General features: G+C 37.5%; 1 protein-coding gene across 1 annotated transcript; it reads left to right on the top strand.

Moving 5' to 3' along the window:
* Nucleotides 1–1,104: 1,104 nt before the first annotated feature.
* Nucleotides 1,105–23,312, top strand: rem2 (RAS (RAD and GEM)-like GTP binding 2). Its single transcript, XM_056241161.1, has 5 exons — nucleotides 1,105–1,397; nucleotides 2,412–2,733; nucleotides 3,331–3,404; nucleotides 13,151–13,328; nucleotides 22,243–23,312. The coding sequence occupies exons 1-5, from the start codon at nucleotides 1,386–1,388 to the stop codon at nucleotides 22,569–22,571; spliced, it is 915 nt and encodes a 304-aa protein (XP_056097136.1). The 5' UTR covers nucleotides 1,105–1,385; the 3' UTR covers nucleotides 22,572–23,312.
* The last annotated feature ends 300 nt before the right edge of the window (nucleotides 23,313–23,612 follow it).

Genomic DNA, 23,612 nt, shown 5'->3' with positions numbered 1-23,612 from the left:
CAATTGGTCTTTGCATGCGGAATTATTAAAAAGCCTGCATGGAAACGCTTTTCTCTCCACCTGTGACATAATGATGCTTGATGTGGCTGCAATAAAACTTAACGACCACTCAATAATTCATGCAGTGCTTCAAAACTTCAGGGTTGCCAGAGAAAAATAACTCGGAGGATACGCTTTATGTGTCTTGTAAAGCTGAATCAAACAAAGTACTTATCAAGGTCAAAGCTTATGAACACATGTCAACAAAAAGAGAGAAAGAGGGAGAGAACAGCACTCAGCACTTGATTTGACTAATAAACACTGAAGTCAAATGCCTTTTTTTAATATAATCTGGAGCTGCTGTCACCCACAAAAGAGGGCGTACACAGTAGCATCTGCAACTCATGGATGTTAGCTAATCTTAAAAAAAAGGAAACACTTTAGAATACTGTTCCGTCGTTAATGAATAACTACACAGGAACAAATGAGTAACACATTAATAACACTAACTATTAACAAGAAACTCTAATTAACGAATATGGTATTCTAAAGTGAAGGTCATGGTAACCCACTAGTAATGACCAAATCCTTCAGAAGGAATTACTAATTATTTGGATCAGTATTATAAAGTGAAAAGCATGATAACTCCCTAAGGTTCAGTAAGTTTCAAAGTCATTGAAAGCTTTAAAAGTTTTGGATAGTAATACCTTCTGATGAATTTGGTAACACTCGAGTTATTGATAAGCTAATAGTGAACTAATTACCACATTCAACTGAGTGCAATTATTTACTAATTTATTAATCAGAGTTCCTTGGTAGTTAATAGTAGTTATTAGAATGTTAATAGTGCGTTTCACATTCGTTCCTGTGCAGTTATTTATTAATGAAGTTTTAACAATAAAATCAAAACCATAAACCAGAGTTCAATAATTTGCAGAGCAGAATTTAGGACTTAAACTAAAAATTGTGATAAATAGAATATCAATCTTTATATATTTCTTTACCATGCCATCAGATTGACCTGATTTGGAGAGAGATCCAGAAAGACTGGGAGCATTCAGGTAACGACCGGAATGAAGAGGCGTGTCTACGAGGTGCGGGGGCGGGGCTACACGCTCTCATATGAAAAGCCACTATTATAGAGACAGGTGTACAGTAATACGGTAGTCACGCAGCGCAGCCGGTCGCAGAGAAGCGATTAAATGTTTACTATTAAGTCAAAAGGAGCATTTTTGTGTGGTTAGAGTCATATTGGAAGCGTTTATTTTTTCCTGACTACAGCCATGTAATGGCATATGAGTCGAGTGTAATGTAACGATCCCCATCGACGCCTGTGCAGTTTTTACGCTCAGTGACATGACATGGACGGCTGAGTGTCTCACTGAGAGCGGATGAACTGAAGAACGATGTCGGACCAGGTAAGACGCTTTCCCGTGCGTGTGTGTGTATGTTTGTGGATATGTGTGTGGGGGTTGTAAGATCCTTCACAGGTTTGGATGTACGCCGGTGTGTAGCCTACACACCCTCTCTTCTTCTGCAGTCTTTATGTTGACTTTGGTTATTATGTAGGAGTGATTGTGTTTTAAAAAACATTCCTGTACTCAGACAGTCGTACTATTTCAGTTTAGTGTCTTTGTAATGATATAAACGGTCAAAAATATCTATGGTGATCTTGATAATCACTGTAACTTAATAAAATGTGTAAGTCTTCATTGTATGGTCGGCTAATTATTCATGATCCAAATGATTTGCATACTACTTCAATATTCATGATGATATGATATTCAAAATGATGTTGTTATTCAAAGTAACTGTTACTTAAGAGCTGGTCTTGGGCTACCTCACCCCAAGCATCATACTAGATCTTATTGTTTCACTGTCTGATTCACAATAAAGTCTATGATTAATTAATTATCTCCTTTCAATTAGTATAATTGGCTGTCTATGTGTGTCTTGCATGTCTGACACCGGATCAGGCGTACAAGGTCCCCGGCACACCTGCAGTGCTGCGGCTAGATTAATTGCCATATTAATATTGATGCCAGTTGCCCTCACAAGCATACACAGTAAACAGTTTAAGAGCTCTCTTGGTGATTTTGCTTGATAGAGATAGATGGACAAAGCCCTCAACATCATTGAAACTGTGAAAACCCATTATTTTACACGTTGTCTATGGGATGTCTGTGCCACTCTTTCTAAGCAAGTGATGCTTGTTTATGTGAATGGACACACTGCACATTGTTTTGACCCACTTTCGTATAATGTCCACTGGACAACTTAAATCCCAGAGGATCACAATCCTCCCCCTTGCATATGAAGTGTTTTGATACAGTATTGATTTAGATATCTTATGGACTGACATTGTTCTTAGTGTTCAGTTTGATTGGATGAAGATGCATGTCTCATCTTGATCTCATCTGATGATTTCACAGGGTTATGGCTTAACTCTTTCGGCTGCACCCCAGCTCCGCAGGGGCAGCACCCCCCTGCCAATCAAGCATCAGCTGAAGAGAGAGGAGGCTGTTTCCGAGGATTACGATTGGACGCCTGGGCTCAATGAGTCTGCGACTCCACAAATCAGCGTCACCAATATCCAAGATTCGCCTTCCCTAAAACTGCCGCAGCAGAAGTACCACGGACCCCTTCGGATAGTCCTACTGGGCCAAAACGGAGTGGGCAAATCCTCTCTGGCACTTTGTCTTGCTGGACTGTCAGACAGATCACTCTCCATAGACTCTGAAACCCAAGCAACCGGTAAATATTATATTCATACAGCTTTCGTGTGCTCAGCATCAAGCGTCAGGATGCCAAGGACTGTACTATTTTTAGATTTGCTTTGGATGAAACACACTTATCACCTCACAGACACCCGAGATCACTAGTGTAAGGCTCTCAGGATTTGATTGGAAAAAGCGGAGTGGGTGCCGTGAAGGCATCCATCTTATTTCAGGTCTTTCATCATCTTGTGTCTTAATGAGGTGGGAAAGAACCAGCAAGAGTGCTGCCTCTGCACAGACCCTTTCTGCACAAACAGAGCATTTACTAAAGGATAAAGAGCCAATCAGACACACAGACAGTGTGTGTCTGTTTTTTATTTTTTTACCTGAGTTGAGTGTTCTTGTGCATCGATTCTGCACCAGCTAAATTATTGTTACACAACGTCTCGAGTACAATTCTGAACTTGCATTTCAAAACTTCTTTTGTGTTCTTTCTACAGATACATTATTATACATTCGTTCCCATGAAATTGCCAGTTTCTGCTCACCAGCAGAAATAAAATGAGATGCTAATTGATTTTATTTTATCCTTGAGTGTCAGTTTTTTAAAGATGTATCTGTGTGTGTGTTGTAGATGAGGGTTACCAGCGGCGAGTGACTGTGGATGATGAGGACAGCTCAATTTTAGTATTTGACAGTTGGAAACAGGTGAGTGAAAAACTCTCCCAAATGCATAAAAGCAGTTTTGCTTTAGACACTGTTTCTTTATTTTGTCTTTTATTTAGTGGCTTTCAGAATTAGTTTTGGTGCTTGCAAGGTGGAAGTGTATTATTATTCATGACATATTTTGAATTAAACTTCTGCAATTAACTACGATCAAACAGCTTAACTTACAAATTTCATTCTTAGTTTATTTGAAAGATAATTTCAGCTTAGGTGTGCTCAATTATACGTTTAATACATTTACGATTACAGCCTTTTCCCTCTGATATGCATTGATAGAATGTTCAGCATTCAAATTGTAACGAGTAGTGGTGACGTCATTCTAATATATGCATATTGAATTGTGATTGTTCTTGCCATCCCCGTGTTACATAAAAATGTATAGATGTGGATTCATCTGACAGAAAACAAGACTCATACTTATTGTCATGACAACAGCAAAGTGACTGATGCAACGTGTCATTTTTCACTGAAGTCCCAAATCCTAAGCTTACCTAACATGATTCTTTTGCATCCTTGTGTGCGCTGGTATTTACTTTAGGAAATGTGAATCTAGTCTTCTTATATCTTCACTGCAGTGTTGGGGAAGCTACTTTGAAACTGTAGTTTGCCAGGCTACAGATTGCACATAATTTATGATATTTTTTTTCATAATTTATGAATTTATGTCTGACTCTGCCCCCTTCTTCCGTTTGTCATGAAATGGTCTTAAACGCATCTACTGAACTATGGTGCTGATTGAGACTTAATTATATAATTAATACATAATAATAAAATTTAGATTTACTTAAATACGTTCTACATAACAAAACGTAAACACCCAATACATGAGGAGCATTTAATCTTATTAAATATTCTGTTACCTACAGCACTTAAAGGGATAGTTCATCCAAAAATGAAAAATCATAATAAGTCGTTTCAAACCAGCATTACTTTCTTCTGCAGAACACAAAAGAAAATATTTTGAAGAATGTTGGTACCAAACATTTATGGTTACTATTGACTTTCATTGTATGGATAAAAAACATAAATATTTTATCCAAAAAACCTTCTTTTATGTCTCTCAGATGAAAGAAAATGGTATAGTTTTGTAATGATGTGTGGATGAGTGAATTGTCCCTTTAAAACACCATGCAGGGACAGGATGAATTGAACCGCTAGAAATCTAATTTAGTGTTAGAACTAATTCTAAGTCTTAGTTATTAGTTAACACTAATAAGTCTAACACTAATTTACTAAACAGACGGTCTAACACTGCTTTAATTGCATTGCATACATGTACAGTAAACGATTAAAAATCTATTGATTGAGCAGACACACTCTTTAAGTGGTTAACAAAACAGAGAGCGAAGGATAGAGAGGTTAACAGAGACATAAAAAGACGGGATGCAGAGAAAGATGAGAGAAATCGGCTCTTGACCCTCCAGTCAAGGTTTGTCTGTTGTTTGTCATTTCTGTTTCCTTTCACTTTAGGGCAAATTGTTTTCAGTTTCCCATAATTTGTTCCATTTCTGCTGAGTGTAACTGCCGGGTTTAAAGATCCCTTTACAAGCATTTTATGTGTACCATCTATAAAATCAGCCATGTCCAGGTTTCCTTGTTATTTCACATTGAATTATGACCTCTATTTTTACACTGTAAAAGCCACTTGTTTGGCAGTAATCTAAAATGATCTAATGGATCAATACACTGTGCCATGTATCATTAAGCTCTCCTGTCATGATTCCTGCCTTTGCATCAGTGTATTGCAGAATTGTATGTTTTCATGTCATTAATATTCAAATCTAGATTGTCAAATGAAAGATGCACAGTACTAAAAGTATACAGTGGGAACAGGTTAAATTTGTACAATACCATTCAAACTTTTGGGGGCAATAAGAATTTATTTTAATTTTTAAAGAAATGAATGCTTTTATTCAGCAGGGATGCATTACAATGATCAAAAGTGACTTTCTGTTCATCAATGAATCCTGAAAAAAAATAATATGCTGCTGAAAATTCAGCTTTGCTTTTTGAAATTACATGTGGAAATATATTAAAATAGAAAAGTTATTTTAAATTGTAATAATATATCACAATATTACTATTTTTACTTTACTTAACAGCACCTTGGTAAGCATAAGAGACTTTTTTCCAAACCATTAAAAAATCTTACCAACCCCAAACCCTCCCATCCAATCTTTTGGGAAGCCATTCCACTGTAACTGGCTTTAGGGATTTTCTGAAATGGTCAAACCCAATAATTAATTTACAATGTTATGATGTAGTGTGTATCTGTGAAAACATTTGGGACTATTATGGGGGGGTTTGGCTTGTTTAGACTCTCATCTTTGATGCTGACCCTTGTGAGCAGTGCCATCTCATCCGAAGCATCTGTGTGATTGAATTATTTACATTCATCTTCGTCTGGGATTGATGCCTCTCTACTAGTTCTGACCTCACTTCTCTCTTCATTAATCAACCACCCTTTCCTCTTTCTTTGATGATACAACCCGTTTGACCATCGCTTAAAACACAGGACATTCACAGAGTCCTAAATACCAGTTAAAATTCGACTCTTGCTGTTTGATTTTATGTGTGATGTATGTATTTCCTTCACACCCGCTCGCATGACAGGCTAAAGCATGTAGTGTGGGTGTATCATCCACTCATTTCTCTGTTTATACTCTGAAATATGATGATAATTTTGCCTGGAACACACAGATGCATGTGCCTATTTCGTGTGAGTGTCTTTTCTGTGTCACTAGAAATTATTCAAACGCCTGTGAATGTTATATGATATCATAGGGTTGTGCATATAGATGTTTGACACACAACAGGGGTCTTAGGTTGCCTTTGTAGCCATGTTGAATATTCAAATTTATTCAAATCCCTGGGCAAAATTGACGTGACCTTTTTTAAATGATGTTTATGTGTCATCAGATCTCTCCTAAATCAGATGCTGTTTGTTACAAGCATGAATGTCAGTAGTGATACTGCTATCACAGAATGACTTTGAGTTTTGTATTTATTCCAGGGCAAAGAGGGAGAGAGCAGTGGCTGGAAAAACTCCAGACTCCCCCCATTCCATCATTTCTCTTTCTCCATCTTGCCGTTTTTCTCTTTCAAAGCATCCCTCTTTCTCTCCGTCTAACCAGCTCCGGCTCTCTTCCTCGGTGGCACATCGCATCACGTGACCTCTGACCTCACCCACTGCATTGCATTCTGTACCCGTTCCCCGGTTGCCATGGCTACCGGTGGTTATAGCAAACAAAAGGATCTCAGATAAACTATGCAGTGATTAATTGTAATTTTACAGATGCACAGATTCAGTGCTGCCCTTATAGCTTTATGGTTCACTGATTTCAATCTGTAGCTTATGGATTGAAGCCTCATCATGAAGAATGTTCAACTGAAGTCTGTCAGTAAACAGTTACTTTGTCGTTTATTTCAAGGTTTATTGGAGTAGTGGTTAGAGCTGCACAATTGATCCAATCAAAATCGATATTTCCTGGCATGATAAACCATAAAAGGCTGTGATTTAATTAAAGAAAAATATAGTCTGCAATGCACTGCATGCTTCAAAGTGAATTAGTGGTGTTCTGTTTTGTCTGTAGTCTACTACAATGACTCCCATACAGGAGTACTTGGAAAAATTTTGATACCAGAAATCATGACTATAATATGGTGAAATTAGCCCTTTCAGAAGATTAAGTTGTTAATCACTAGATTTTTTTTGTTCTGTAGTTAATGCCTTAAGGTCCTTGCACACTGAGTCCGAAATTTTCGTATGCATTTTTTGTATTCGTTATTCTGTGGCTCTGAACTGTCAAAGCGCCTTTCAAAATGCTTGCTACAGATGCTAAAACGCAAAAAATCGAACCCGATCTGAATTTTTTTATGACGGACGAAAGTTTCGGAGGCAGTGTACAAACATGATTGACATAACGTGAGGTCGTATTTATTTTTTAACGTGTGAAAATTTCAGACGAGAATTTCGGACTCAGTGTGCAAGGACCTTTAAAGGATTAGTTCACCCAAAAATGAAATTAATTACTCACCCTCATGTCGTTCCAAACCCATCAGACTTTCTTTCATCTTCGGAACACAAATGAAGATTGCAAATTTGAGACTTTCTAACCATCCATTGACAGTCTACACAACTACCACTTTGACGCTTCAAAAAGTTCTTGAAGAGATAAAACTAATCCATATGAATTGAGCTGTTTAGTCCAAAAATTTCTGAAGAGACTCGATCACTTTATATGATGAACAGATTGAATTTAGGCTTTTATTCACATATACATTGATCAGCGAACATTAACAGAAACTCAACCGAACCTGCTTGATGCACAGGAACCTCTTGCGGAAGCTCAAACTTGCTGCGTAACACGAGAATGAACCTCATTGGTTATCAAGCGAACAAGCTTGAGCTGCTGTTTACCACAAATGATGTGTGAGTTGATGAAATGAATGAATATGTGAATAAAAGCTAAATGATATCTAGTATATTAGAAGTCAAAAAGTACTTGGATGAGTAGCTGGAGCCTTTTTGAAGGGTATGTGGGTGTACAATACATACTCCAAAAAAACACTGATCTGCATGCTTGAAGTAGGCTACTGTATTTGTAGCTGTATTTACATAGATGTCTGTCTCCAAGAGGTACGAAAACATTTTGGCGTAAATGTGAACACTCAAATTGACCTCTAAAATCATACTAAAGTGTGAGAACATGGTGTGGTTCGCTTAAGAATAACTCTATATTTGCAGCAGAATGCGGGCAAAACATGACACCAATTGCTTCAAATCGAGTTATTGCTTACCGGTTTGTTGTTCCGCACACTCTTTTGGATGCAGGAGCTGCTCATTCAATGATTGTATGCCTTTTGTGGTTTTCTTTGATCCAGGCACTCAGGCAGCAGCAAAATGATGTGTCAAAAGTTTAGCAAATTTCTCACAATGTGTTTAAATTGAAGTTTTTTTTTGTGAAGGTCAGCACTTTCCTTATTGTGAAACAGGGTCAGCATGTTTGGATGCAGTGAAGAGGGTGCAGTAAGTTTACTCTAACGTTGCAGTCTGTTCTGTGGACTCCAGCCTCACTGTCAACTTACTGCATACACTGAACCATGGAGAATTGGAGAGAGAGAGAGAGAGAGAGAGAGAGAGAGATAGAGAGAGAGTGAATGAACTCATTTTCACACAGTGCTGCATCACTAGTAGCTGCAGAGGATGCAGGTCTATTTTGGTTCTGTAGCAGATTCACCAAGTTCACCCAATCTACACCTGACACATCAGCCCAATTAGAGTTTGGATTACGCACAAATGTACTGTACAATCACGTACACTGCCCCGAGTCTAGCCTCAGTTAGCTCTGAGACTTGAAGTGCTTGTGACAGCGGGGGGAAGAATGGCTTTAATAAGTCATTCTCTTTCCTAAAATAGCTGGCACATGGTCAGTAACGTCCTTACGCAGGCTGAGGACGCATTCCGTCACCCGCCCAACCATTAGGCAATGGGAATTGCGTCACGTGTCACCGCTCCATTTTCTGTGTTCCAGCATGAGTGAGTTCCAGCACGGGAGGCATCAGCATGATCTAACCTCTCTGTTCACCTATGTCAACTACATGAGCCAAAAACTCAACTTGAAATCAATTTGCAGCCTAAATAGGGTGTGAACAGTTTAATTTTTTCTATTGGCCACTTTGAATTAAAGGCTTACAATGAAACGAAACTTGGAATAGTGCACTATTAACTATTGTTCTGTGCAGATGATACCTACCACATCTGTCTGAATTTTTGTGGATACTGTGGCCCAGTGGGCATTGAACCTCCTTTTCCAGTGAAAGGAGGTTCAATGCCCACTGCATTGTGGGCCACAGTATCCATGTATTTTTGGGTGAACTAGCCCTTTAGCATTAGCATTCATTTCAGACATTAAACATGCAAATTAACAAAGTAATGTTGCATTCTACTATTTGAAATGTTTATCTTTGCATATTACTGCATGCACTTGTATGCTATTTTCATAAAATAAGTATGCAAGTAATATACAGCATATACTGTGCAGTTGCCATTCAACTAGTATGCCATTCTAAACATAGCCCAGAGAAACCTAGCTCTAGCCAGCCATGACCATGACACAAGATGCTACCATTTTCTGTCACTGTATGGTTGACAGACATGTCATGAGCTGGTAGACTAGGGCTATTCGACTTGGCTATAATTAATAGATTACTTTGAGGTGAAATATTGATGATGCTAAGTGGCTCATATGGTTTTTGTTTACTGGGTAGGGCCATTGTGTGTGAACACTGACAAGGCGGTGGTGGAGTTTGTAAATGTGTGAAGTATACATCTGTTTATCTCACTCAGAGTGTGTAGTGTACTGCTGGGAGCCTTATGTTTAAGTACAGTGTGCTACAGCTCGGCCCTAGTGTCATTATGGACTGTGAGCTTTTTGTAACGTTCATTAGGGAGGAGTTTTTTTCTTTGATGATCGTGTGCTTGGCAGAGAAAACGGGTTTTTATTTCTGTGGAGGTATGTGTGCTTTGTGTTTATAGCAGCAGAATTGGCTTGTTCAGCGGCTGAGAAAGCACTTTTAGATGGGATGGTGTACTGTAAGTCTGTGTGTGGGATCTTGGGCCGAATGTGTATGTTTGGGAGGAGGGGATGTGTGGACAGATGGTCTGTGGTGACTGTCTGCAGGGGTGTGGACCTCACTCTGGTGCACAGAAACAAACTTGGCACACGGTTAAGTCTCAACATCCAATTATTAGACTCGACCTCTCCCCCCTACGGAGTAACAAATTAAAGTCTCTTATGCACCATGAAATCCCTCTCCATATTTAAATATATTATTTCATATGCTTATTATTCTAAATGTATTCTGTCTTATACATAATCTATGCGTGTGTTAATTTTTATGTATTTATTTAATTATGTAATAATACATAATATTATTCAATATTAATATTATTTAATAACAGCCATCCAGGGTGTCTCCCAGCCTACGGACCAAGATGCTGGGATAGGCTCCAGCATTCCCACAACCCTACATAGGACAAGCGGTTTGAAAAATGGATGGATGAGTTATTTAATTATATTTAATATTATATTTAATTATAATATGATATTCATAATATAATCATGTTTAATATTTTTTTATATTTAATTTATATAATATATTTTTATTGTAATTTTTGTATGTTTATATTTATTTCATATACTCTCTTCTCAATAAAGTTGATCTTGTTTAAATAAAATAAAAATTAACTGGGAAAGAAGACCGAAATACTGATGAAATACAATGTTTTGCAATGTTTTCTCTGTATTGGCTCGTGGACCAGGCCCTGGCCTGATTTCCATGTAATCTTCCTGTGCCAGATGTGGTCAGAAGAAGGTGTGTTTGTGTTAAATGACCCAGTTGAGAAGGAACACGGTTCTTGGGAATGGGTTCACTGTGGGAGATGAGTTGCGGGACATTTTAATTCCATGTTTTGCCCGGATTCTAATCTGCTTTATGACCTACCATAAACTCATTTTTTTCCTCAACCAAAGGCTTAACCACAGCAACAGGAGCAGAGAGAAACAATTTCAGGGTTTTAAAGCTGAAGTGTGATTTCTGTACCACTAGTGGCACCAAAGGGAATTGAAAGATAGATTTCCAAGGGATTGTTTATCTTCAATAGAACTGTTCAGTTTGTGAGCCTTGAGTTCCCTCTGGAATTTGCTTTGGGTGTTTAGAATAGCAGTTTTCAATGTTTCAGTAAATGGTTAACATTACTTGAGGAGATTTTCATGTTTTGTTGTACAAAATAAATGACACACAATCATACCTTAAGCATATACTTTTGTTTATGTTGAACATATCTATCCATCTATCCATACATCCATCCATACATACATACATACATACATACATACAGTACATACATCCATATATACATACATACATACATACAGTACATACATCCATATATACATACATACATACATACATACAAACATAGCATCTATGACACACCTAATGTGTATTTCTTGCTCTTCATTATGTTGAATTAGCACTAAAAAGTTTCCTGCCTTTTTGGGGAAGTGAAAAAGAGAGAAATATAAAATTGTCCTGAGAGTCCATTTTACTCCTACCAAAATTACTTGACCACATTTTATATTGCAATTTCAACTAACAGAGCAACGTTAAGATCACATAGACTCTAAGGGGAATTCAACCTACTAATTGCTTACTTAACATCAGAAACTGCACTACAATTTTTTAGAAGATAAGTTTAAACAGAATATGCCCACTGTGAGATTTTGGTGGAGAAATAGTCAAAGAGATATTTTGTTCCTTTTAATTAAGTCATTTTACTACATTATAAATACCAAATGAATCTTCCTGACATGACCTACCTCCTGTGGATGAGCATTTAGCTGGATTAGCGTGAAGGTTTTCATTAACCTGCTGTTATAGGGTTGAAATGTAGAACATTTCAGCATTTATTAAGAGTGCAGGATTTAATAATCTAAATCTGCACAAGAGGACAAAAAAGCTGGCAGGCATATTTGCTGACAGCATGATACGGATTTTATGTGTGTGTGTGTGTGTGTGTGTTTCATGACTATAATCACTCAGTTTGTGTGATAAAAAACAGCGTAATAAGAGTGTGTGTTGCAATAGCACTGTAGGCTATACATTTTCACACGCATACCTGCCTGTTTGTATTCAGAGCCATTAAAAGCTATCATTTTGTGTGTATATTCTGGTCATGAAAGGGCAGACAGTGACAGATGGGTCTGTATTTTAGTGGAAGAGCTCGATGTTATTAGTCAGATACTGCTGTACTCTCTCGTCTTGTTTCTCTGATGGAAAGACCTTTTACTTTGCCCGTCCGGCCCCTGAGAGCCCCTCCATCACGATGAGCACTATCGACCGTGTCATGCTGTCTTCTCCGCTCATCAAGATACGTGTCTGCTCCTCAGAGAAGAGAACCTCCTCCCCGTGCCCTTCCTGCGTGGGGTTGTGGCAGGTGGTTGAGCCCCCCTCTTCCCTGTTGCTTCCACCCCAATAGACTCTTCCTCTCCAGAGAAACTCTGCGTTTCTGAGGTTGTGTGAATCGCACCCTCCGGGGCCGAGTGCGATTGGCTCGGCTGCAATGAGAATTTTTTAGGCAACTCTCCAGAGGGCTGGAATCGCCTTTGGGGAAAAGGGGATGTAGGACACAGGCTTTCCATCTATTTATCTGTTCCTCTTTCTGTGTAGGAAATTAAATAGGAAGCGTTCCATAGGGGACGGAAACATTTTCTTTCTACCCTCAGTTCATTAAAGATAGACTGACAGCAGTCTTGTCATAGCTGGCAAGAAGAGAAAGCCCGACCCCTGTGTGCCCGTACTTTGGTGCTTTAAAGCGTTCGTGGTGACGTTCTCGGGGGGTAAACTCGTGACTGATGCATCTGCTGCCGTTTCGAACACACCTGAGCTCAGTGGCGGCAGCAATGCTGAAATTGTGAGCTGGAACAACAACAAAGCCATCCTAGATTTGAGGTTATCCTCCTCAAATCCTGCTAATCCTCTTTTTCGTGGACACAAACACTCCTGAGCTCCACACTGACAAAAACAATCCTCCTCATTACTGACCTACCGTACCAATGACAAATAATCATGTAATACTCTGTAAATAGCCTGTATAATAAGCACTCATAGTTGAGCTCTGCTGTAATTGGTATGTCTGTGATTTGATTTGATGTGATTGGCAGGAGCTGTCCGGCCTGCAATGCGAGGTGTGCATCCTGGTGTTCTCGTTGACGGACAGGCGTAGCTTCCACCGGATCGCCCAGCTCCGCCTACTGTTGAGGGAGTCGCTGCCGCACACCCCCATCATCCTAGTGGGCAACAAGAGTGACCTTGTGCGCTCCCGTGAGATCAGCACAGAGGGTAGGCCTGTTTTTAATCTACGTCTTTGAGCACAGATCCCATAATTCAATGCGATTCAACGCATGTTGCATGGCTGGCAGAGATTACATGCAGGGAATTAAAAGAATTCAGTTTTAGGTCAAACGAAAGAATTGCGTTTTACAGTAAATTAAACATTGTAAACCCAAATACAAATGCGGAGATACTAAAACAGAGAAAGGAGATAGAGAGAAAGAGAGACTGATAGTAATATGAAATAGATTTAAGAATGAAAAAGACCAATTATAATTCGGTATGCAAAATAGACCAATTGGAATTCAGTATGAAGATATTAGAATGACATCATCACTGCCAGTTACAATGTTGTGTCTACACTGGACAAATTATAACGGACTTTTAACGGTCAGTATGGTCAAAATATTTAGAAATATTAATAAAAATCATAGAAATTTATTATATACACTACCGAATTGGGTTCAGGTCAAACGTTGGGTTCGGTAAGATTTTAGTTTTTTTTTTAATTATAATTTTAAATGATACTTTTATCAGCAAAGACACCTTAAGCTCATCAAAAGAGAAAGTAAAGACATTTATAATTTTAGATTTCTATTTAAAATAAAGTATGTTCTTTTGAACTTCTATTCAGCAAAGAATACCTTAAAATGTTAGCCTGGTTAAAACCAGACCATTCTCAGTTGTAACTGATTATGGTCTGGCAAAGCATCATAGACAAATAATTTCCAGAGGGGCGTCACCAACGGACGTCGCGGATAGACCTAAAATCAATCAGAGCGATGAAGGAGATGACGTATGCAGAGCGGCGGAAAAAACATCTCCGAGTGTTGTTCTTTGCTCGGTTTTTAACTAAAAGGAAACGTTCAAATCGCTTAAAACAGACGCGATAGCTGATTCGAACGAGTGATGTTCGACGGTGGCATCCATCTTTGTAATGTAGGCTACAAAATCTGCTTCAAAATCCCAGCGCTGTCGTCATCGTGTAAAGCCCGCCCCAACGTTTCTGATTGGTGCCGTGATTTCGGCGGATTGGAAATGAGCTTGAATGAGTTCTTTGCCAGACTAACTTTCAGAGCAAATCTAAATTTGCCGGAAGTTGTCTGGGTTTTCCCAGGCTATTAAAATATCCTCCTGGGACCCAAGAATAGACTTTTGTCCACTGTAGTGGACATTATATTTTAGTGAATTTCTCTGACATCATACATGTCACATGACACAACCTGGGTGTCCTGTAAAGAGCACATTCAGGACTTTTCAGAGACACCAAATGTTTGGAGGTTTCACCATGAAAACAACTTCTCCTTGGTCTTTAAAAATGTCTGACATCAATTTAGTGATCAAATGTAGCATTCTTATGGAAATATGATAATATATTGTAATTATAATTTAAATTGGACTACTTTTCAAATTGTATTTCATAAAACAACATCTCAGGAAAATGTTAAGGGGTTTCAAATAAAAAAATTACTTTCTGTTACAGAACAGGGCATTGATTTCAAACGTGTCCACTGTAGAGGACATCAGGACTAAAACCATGTTTATCAGGCATTCTGGGAGACACAACAAGTGAATATGGAAATAAATTATACATCAATATTCCTATGAAATATTAGATATTATTATTAAAATGTTGCCAATTATTACTCCAATTATTACCCTTATTTTTTCATTAAATGTTGCTCCAAGAACACATTAATGTGCAAATTAGATACAGTGTATAGATACATTGCATTGAATGGGAATATTAACTTATGGCCATTTTACCCACATATTGCAAAAAGTAAAATGGTGTATCAATTCATTCCATTATTTCTTTCATAACATAGTTGAGAATAATCTTTATACAAATTTTGGTTGAAAAAATCCTGAAACCCCAAAATGTATTGGTGATTGAAAAAAAAATCCCATTGTTTTTGCCTATACATATAATTTCATGTCATTTTATTTTTTTAAAAACTTAGTCCTGGCGTCCACTACAGAGGACATAGCATAACGTATGAATAAAATATTATTTTATATATTTGTTTTTTTACCATTTGTTTATTGTGCTCTAAACAGTGTGATGACATGGAAAAAAACTAAATTCAAAAAACTTTTTTTTTCTGGGTCTCAGGAGGATATATCACTGTTTCCATAAAAATATTAAACATAAAAATAAACTCAACACTGATAATAAAAAGAAAAGATTTTGAGCATCGGCATATTAGAATGATTTCTGATGGATTGTGTGAAGCTGAAGACTGGAGTAATGATGCTGAAAATTCAGTTTTGCCATCACATGAATAAATTACATTTTAAAATAAAATTTTAAATTAATTAAAATAGAAAACAGCTATTTTGAATAGTAATAATATTTCACCATATTGTTGTTTTTACTGTATCCAATATCCATATATGAGGAAGTATAAGAAAGGAAATTAGTGTCTGATGCTTTACAGACTGACAAAAATAGAAATATGGCATATGTCAATATCAATTGTTTTCAGTGCTAGGAGCTCCATTTATAATTGGAGCAAACAAGCTTTTTTGTGTCACGCTGCTGTAGGCTACCAGTGTGGTCATGTGAGACTTTGAATGCCGATGAGAGTCAACGGGAGGTTTTCACTAATTTAAAATTTTCTATAATATTTATTTATTTATTTATTCGTTTTAAATAATATTATTTTTCCTGAAAATAGATATTGGACTGCTAAGGCTGAGATTATTAATAAAACAAAATAAAAATGGAGTCTGTATGTTAAAGTTGTGATAAAATGGAAGTAGTGATAGATCTTTTTTTTTTCGTACAACTGAGTGATACGTATTATTGGAAAATAAAAAAATGTAGCGCGGGGACTTGGTGCTGCTATCCATCGGTTGTTGATTGGATGGAGATTTGTGAGATTCCACTACAATGATTGGAGAAGTTCGGCATACATCACCAGAAAGTTTTACCAAAAGTTTGAGTTATGTCATTTCTTTTAAGATTAAAAATTACCAGGTAAAATAAATACAAAAACATGCATGGATGAATCATTAACAGTTAGATCAATAACATGCATTTAGAAAGTATACAGTCATTTAATGGCAACTTTAAATGCTGTGAGAATAATAGCAGAAAATTGTGGAACTTTAATAGAGTAATTTAGAGTACAGATCCCATAATTCAACAGGTATTTTGAAAAACACAGTCCACACAAGGTCTCCCGTGGTCCACCTCTGTCTGCCACACTTATGAGTCATCTATATTAACCTTGCTGCTGTGACTCAGCTTTTGTGTAAATGCTTCTATCTCCATCTGCCCGTATTTATATAAGGGGCTTCGTGGATTCCTGGCAAGAAGAAATCACTCAGCTTATCGCCATGAGCAGGTGCTGCTAGGAGACATGCATTGGTTAAGTGGACACATTAGGGGCTGAAATGGGATATAGATTCTCTTTTCTGCTGTTTTCTCAGCAGGGCAGATAAAGTTTTGTTTCAGTGACTAACTCAACATATACTGTACGTGTACATTTTAAATGCAAATTAATTAAATACTTATTAAATACTGATTTTTTTACTCAAGTCAGTTCAATTTAATTTGAGTGGTTTCTGCCACGGTATTTAAAAAAAAAAGTCATCTACAATGTACGTGAAGAAATTGCATTTGAAAATACACATTGGTGGGTGGTTGCAATAATGTTTTTAGTGGTTGCTAGGGCATTTATACTACAATATTCTTTTATATATATATCTTATAATTATATATATGATTGTTTGCAGAATTTCATGTTTTTTTTTGCAACAGCATTTTAATGATAGAGTAGGCAATTTCGGAGAGGCTAGCAATCGCAAATTAGCTTTAAAATCATAAGATACCACTCTCCCTATAGAGCATCTCCAAAGCCACGCCTCCTTCAAAACACATGAACACACACAGCTGTCTCTGCAAAGCGTCACGAGATGAGAGAAGGCGTTAAATTACCTCATGTCTCACATAACATTACAATAATAATGAACGGAAACAACTCACAGAGCTCTTACTTGTACAGCCTGACTGCTGCAGATCCATCTCGCCATTAATAGTTTTGACAGAAACGCATAGCCTAAATATGAGTCACAATGATTGAATGCAATGATTGGACGAACATTTTTTCAAAGATATAAGGCTTCCACGGAAGATATAAGTATGTTTTAATATTTAGACCACTTCTATTATTGATTGCTATCAGGATGTTAAGAGAGTTTCAACCAGTTGAGCAAAAAGTGTTGATATAAATAAAAATTGCCTACCCTTACATTTAATAAGCATATATACATACAATATTGAAAATTGTGTTTTAAAGTTGCATATAAAATTCACATGGCCTGAAGATGCACATGTCCCCTTGGTGTAAACTGGCATAGTGCTTCTTGTTTCTTCAATCTTCTGTAGTCATGCTGAAAAAAACACTCTATCTCTCTCTCTCTCTCTCTCTCTCTCTCTCTCTCTCTCTCTCTCTCTCTCTCTCTCTCTCTCTCTCTCTCTCTCTCTCTCTCTCTCTCTCTCTCTCTCTCTCTCTCTCTCTCTCTCTCTCTCTCTCTCTCTCTCTCTCTCTCTCTCTCTCTCTCTCTCTCTCTCTCTATCATCTGTTTGTCATGCTTGGCATGTTTGGGACATTTTTTTGTGTATTTGCTCTGTATTATCTCACCCACAATGTGCTGGTGTTACTATCTTTATGTGTGTGTGTGTGTGTTTGTGTGTTAAAGTATGCCAATGTTAGTACATGCTCCCATATTCTCTCCCTCACACCTTTCTTTCTCTAATTCTCTTCTTCGCCTGCGTGGTGAAGTGAACCCCCTGTGCCATGTGTTTGCAGGACTGTGATAAGGAGGATAAGGAAAAAGTGAAGCTTAGTGTGTTGTAATCATTAAGAAAATGGTGTGCAGGCACTTTTATGTAGAGCTGATAACAGGGCGGTGCCATAGGAAGGATGACATCAGAGGTGCTCTATTCTTTTGGAAAATTACATCCAGTATAAGCTGTATTCTTCTGCTTCAGCAGTCAAATGATTTTGCTGCTCATCTTCCATATTATGACCAACTGCAGGGCAAAGGAATGGCGAATCACAGCAATGAGGACATTTATATACATTTGTATAACCCATTTCTATATGCCTGCATTCTCTGTATATTGGTGCTATTTGGAGATAGATCGTGGATTATATATACACATACATGTAAATATTTTTTTTTAATAAATAAATGCATATGTGTGTATTTTTATATACAAAATAATTATACACAGTACACACACATTTATTATGTAAACACAAACTTTTATTTTGGATGCGATTAATCGTAATTAATCGTTGCCCAACACTAAATAGATGTCCACGAAAGTTAGATTTAGCAGGGTTTTTGCTAACTTTGGATTTGTAAACATCTTTTCAGAGACCTTGGATCAAATCCAGTCCAGTCCAATGTTTTTCTTGGTATCTCTATTCATGTGTTTTTGTAATCACTACTATTACTTTGCCCCGCTGTTAGTCATCAATATGGCAAATTAGCAGAAAAGTCTACTAAATAACTTTTTACATTGTCAAAAGGAAATGTAAATGGCCATGTTGTGGAGGTTGCAAAGGTGCTTATATGCAGTTGCTAAGAGGTTCTTTAGTGTGTTGCTATGGTGTTCAGAGTGGTTGCTAGGGTATTTATATGGTGTTTTGGGTGGTTGCAAGCATGGACCATTGGATGCTGTTAAGTTCTATATGATTGCTATACATGGTTATGAATGACTTCTTTTCAGAAGACAATATACATATAACTCATTAGATTTCATAAAGAAATAGTATGAGAAGGTTAAAAAAGCATTAATTAAATATACAATATAATATATAAATATAATTCATATTTTCAATGAATGTTAACTTTGACTGTTTTTTTATTAATACTTTTATTCAATAAGGATGCGTTAAATCTATCAAATGTTTTTTTGAAATTTATTTGAAATATTTCAAATAAATGCTGTTCTTTTAAACGTTCTATTCATCAAAGAGCCCTTATTTTATTTTATTTTATTACAGTTTCCACAAAAATATTGAGAAGCACAATTTTTTCAACATTTGATAATAATAAATGTTTCTTGAGCACCAAATCAGTATATTAGAATGATTTCTGAAGGATCGTGTGACACTGAAGACTGGAGTAATAATGATGCTGAAAATTCTGTTATTTTATAATCATTTTTCATAATATTACTATTACAATATATTTTTGATGAAATAAATGCAGCCTTGGTGAGCATAAAAAACATTTAAAAAAAAAAAAATCTTACTGGCCCCCAAATTGTAAATAGAAAAATTAGAAAATGATTTATTATATTAAGAAAATTGCTCTTACAGAGATGGCTAGAGTGCCTTTTAAAGACACTTTGATAGCACTCTTCTCAAGCTGCACAATTTGAATGCATCATTTATGTCCAGAGCACAAACTGTATGGGACGGGTTATGGGGGTTAGGGGTTTGTTCAAATCTTTAACCCCAAGTATGAGTGTCAGCACCACTAACAAGCACATCAGATTGGTGTGGCATGGAGAAAAGGACCTTGTATGAAGTACAGAGGACGGTTTTGCGGACACATCTGTGCTTAGCATATTTATTCCTCCGGGTGCTGCAGCTCATGTGGTCATCGATTCGGAAATGTTCTGAATCTTTTTCTGTCTATATCTCGCTTCCTGCATCCGATACAAACACACAAGCGCACACACACTGTGTACTCAGCTTCATGTAAATGGGTTTAATTTACATTCTGTATTTGCGAGTCAGCTATTTGATGCTGACATTCAAGCCATATTTAAACAGGCACACAGACTCTGATTATACAGGCTAAATCATTGAAACAGAGACGCCTAACCTTATGCAAGTGAAGATGAGTCTATAGCCATAAACAGAATTTACAACTCTGGACTGTAATGCTACACACATACAATACATCTCCTGTCTGCTGTGGCACAACAAATGGGTTCTCCTTCTTCTCTCTCTCTTTTGTTTCAAGATAACAGAGTACTTTGTTTTATTGGGGTATATTTGTTAAATACAAATTTCACACGCTTTCTACTTTTTAGTGGACACTGTGTTTTTTTTTTACACTATACAATAATGTCAGTTTTGTCTAGTTGAATGCTCTTGAGTCTTGTGTATCACATATTTTGGATATAGATTTCAGCAAGTAAATTTACTAGGAAAAGTCAATACTGTAGTACTCAAAAAGAAAAAAATATATTAGGTGTCCTTATCTATTATGCACTTACATAAAAGTGTTCTTATTGTGTTCATATTGTATTGCAAAACACTTTTGGTGCTGTTGAGGTGGGATATGGGTACGGTTAGGGACAGGCTTGGTTGGGGTGGTTTCTGGGGTAAGGGAGTAGTCAACAGTGTAATTCTAGATTTAGCTGTAATTACATGCAGGTTTTTTTATATATAAGTACAACGTAAAACATATACACAATCAGTGCATTGTATCAAATTATTAATTTGCTAAATGTTAGTACATAGTAGTTAAAGACACCTAATATAAAGTGGGACTGAACATTTTTATTTATACGGCACATATTTGTAGAAATGCTGTACATGTCAACTGAAAATTCAGTTGCTTGTTAATTTTTACATATTCTATTACAGTATTTCTTCCCCTAACACCACACATTCTTCCTATTGCTTTTCCACGACAAGCAACTGTGTATTTTCAGTTTCTACAAAAATAAACTGCTGTTGCTGTTTATGGATTTAGATGTTCCTGCATGTTCAAAAATGGCAGTGATTGTGCTGGGCAAACTCCATATAGCCTACTGTATGCTTCCAAACTTGATTGGTTGATTGGTACGATTGTTATTTCTATTTCACTACAATGGCAGGCCATTAATTTTGTCAATTCAGCAGACATAGGTATTTATGGAATATACATGCATGTCTGACTTATTTTGATAACTGAATGGATCATTTTGCATGTGGAGGCTCACACGAGGAAATAATGTTTAGAAGTTGTGAAGAGTTTGACAGTTTCACTGAGAATCAACTCATCAGTTTTGATCAACAAGCCATGTGCATTTAGATGTGCAAATTGTAGACAATTGTTTTGCACACATGTGCCAAAACACATGCAAATTGCTTAAATTTATAAGAAATCCAATCTATCAGATCCAATCTAGTAGCCACTGTTCCATCCTCTTAATAGCAGTCTCTTCCCAGCCAGCAACATAGTGTCTGCCCAGATCCAGCCAACATCTGGTGCGTGTGAAATCCACGTGTACCAGATCTGGGCCGACACTATGTGGCTGGTTTGCAAAGCCTGTGACAGATTCTCAAAACAATCCATGCTGAAATGTGTCACAAAAACTGCTAAGGTTTAATTGGTAAACAAGAATGCCATAAACATCAAGCCACTTATTTCTAAGGTTGAGATCTTTCAGAAGGCTACAATGACCTACAGCCAGGATCAACACAAATTTTGGTGGGCTTGTTGTTAGTTATGACTTTACCATCGGAAATAGTACTGTATCTTCTAATTCTAAAACTTATTACATCAAACTGAAATGTTTATTCTACAAAAAGTCAATTTTCATGATACACCACTTATAAAACTACACCTCATCTGTGGATTGGCATGGTAAATGTTGTCTGTTTCCTGTGTTTTTCTCTCTGTCTCCTCCTCCTCATCTGTTTGTTTCTTCTCTCAGGTCATGTCACTTATTTACAATGGTGCCGTCTAGTCGAAATCTAAAGTGATCTAATTCAATCCTGTCCACACACCTCCGAACAAACACTCCCACACACACGGCAAGCATTTAGCCTTTATTTCTCCTTTAAGTCCCACTCAATTGATTCAGTTATCTAACGCTAATCTGTGTTGATATGACAAGAGATTGTCAAACTCCATCTGCATCTGTATCACTCAACCTCTCTCTCTTTTTCTTTCTCAGAGGCACACTCCAGCGCAATGATGTTTGGCTGCCTGTATCTAGAGCTCTCCGTCTCTCTGGACCACCGCACCAATGACCTCCTAGAAGCGGCCGTGAGGGCGGCCCGGGGCCACAGCCTGGGGCCCGGCTGGACGGAGGGGTCCCCCGCAACGGCCCGCCGAGAGAGCTTGACCAGCAGGGCCAAACGCTTTCTGTCAGGGCTCGTCCCGCGCTCCCACCTCGGCCGAGACAGGGATAGGGAGGGCGACAGAGACCTCAGCAGACACAGAGGAAGCAGAATGCTCAGGCAGAAGTCACGTTCTTGTCATGACCTCAGCGCTCTAATGTAACCGAAAACCACAGAGAGAGAAGGGAGAAGAGGTGTTAAAGGAGGCTAGTGGAGAAACTGCATGTGAGATTGACAGGTGAGGAGATAAGAGACAGTGTTGCCACACCACTTCACAGAGGAGATAATTCTCTGGAGATATTACCTAAACTAGTATGTGTGAAATTAGTTGTTTATACCAGTCTCTCAGTCATTGAATGTGACAGTGGTGCAGCGAAACCTAGCAGTGTGTAAACTATCCTGACAGAACATGACCTTTAAGGTTGCGAGAGGCCTGGAAACGGACAGGACGACACAAATATAGCGCTGGATATCAGTATAATGAGTATATCATGCTGACTGTGACAGGCTGTTAGTGGCGATAGAATAGCTCCTGTAGAAGTCCCTGTTGAGAAGCATGCTGACACAGCACGGATGCAGAATCGTAGTAAAAGTTTTGTAGTAAAAAAAAGGTCCACCGGCACAGAATAAGATGCTTTAGTTAATGCATGGATTTAGCTTTTTAGCTTTTCTCACTCTACCTGCACAAGAATAGAATTTTCAGGTTTAAGGAAACCAAATAAAGTGAACCGAATCAGTCATTGAAAAAACCCTGTTGGTCGATAGGGCTGCACGATATTAGAAGAAGAAGAAAAGACTGGCATTGCTATTATTTTGTTTTTCTGCTAAATAAAAATTACAGGAATTTTCACCAGGTGAATTGAAGGAATAGTTCACTTCAAAATGAAAAATATGTCATAATTTACTCACCCTCTAGTTGTTTCAAACCTGTATGAATTTTTTTCTTCTGCTGAACACAAAAGAAGATATTTGTAGAATGTTGGTAACCAAACAGTTGATGGACTCCATTAACATAGCGGGGGTTTTTCCTACTATGGAAGTCAATGGGGTTCATCGACTGTCTGGTTACCGACATTCTTCAAAATATCTTCCTTTGATATCTTCGAAATTCATACCGGTTTGAAACAACTTGAGGGTGAGTAAATGATGACCGAATTTTCATTTTGAAGTGAACTATTCCTTTAAGTTGCTATATTTGGAAAAA

The sequence above is a fragment of the Rhinichthys klamathensis genome, unplaced genomic scaffold, assembly GCF_029890125.1.
Source record: "Rhinichthys klamathensis goyatoka isolate OS25496 unplaced genomic scaffold, OSU_Roscu_1.1 h1tg000631l_1, whole genome shotgun sequence".
In the NCBI taxonomy this organism is placed as follows: domain Eukaryota; kingdom Metazoa; phylum Chordata; class Actinopteri; order Cypriniformes; family Leuciscidae; genus Rhinichthys; species Rhinichthys klamathensis.
This window is presented reverse-complemented; position numbering and strand designations above follow the sequence as displayed.

Bases quoted from the DNA above. Each gene is read 5' to 3' on its own strand.
- rem2 (XM_056241161.1), top strand. The intron at 3,405-13,150 runs GTGAGTGAAAAA...TGTGATTGGCAG, and splicing joins TATTTGACAGTTGGAAACAG to GAGCTGTCCGGCCTGCAATG. The intron at 13,329-22,242 runs GTAGGCCTGTTT...TTTCTTTCTCAG, and splicing joins CCGTGAGATCAGCACAGAGG to AGGCACACTCCAGCGCAATG.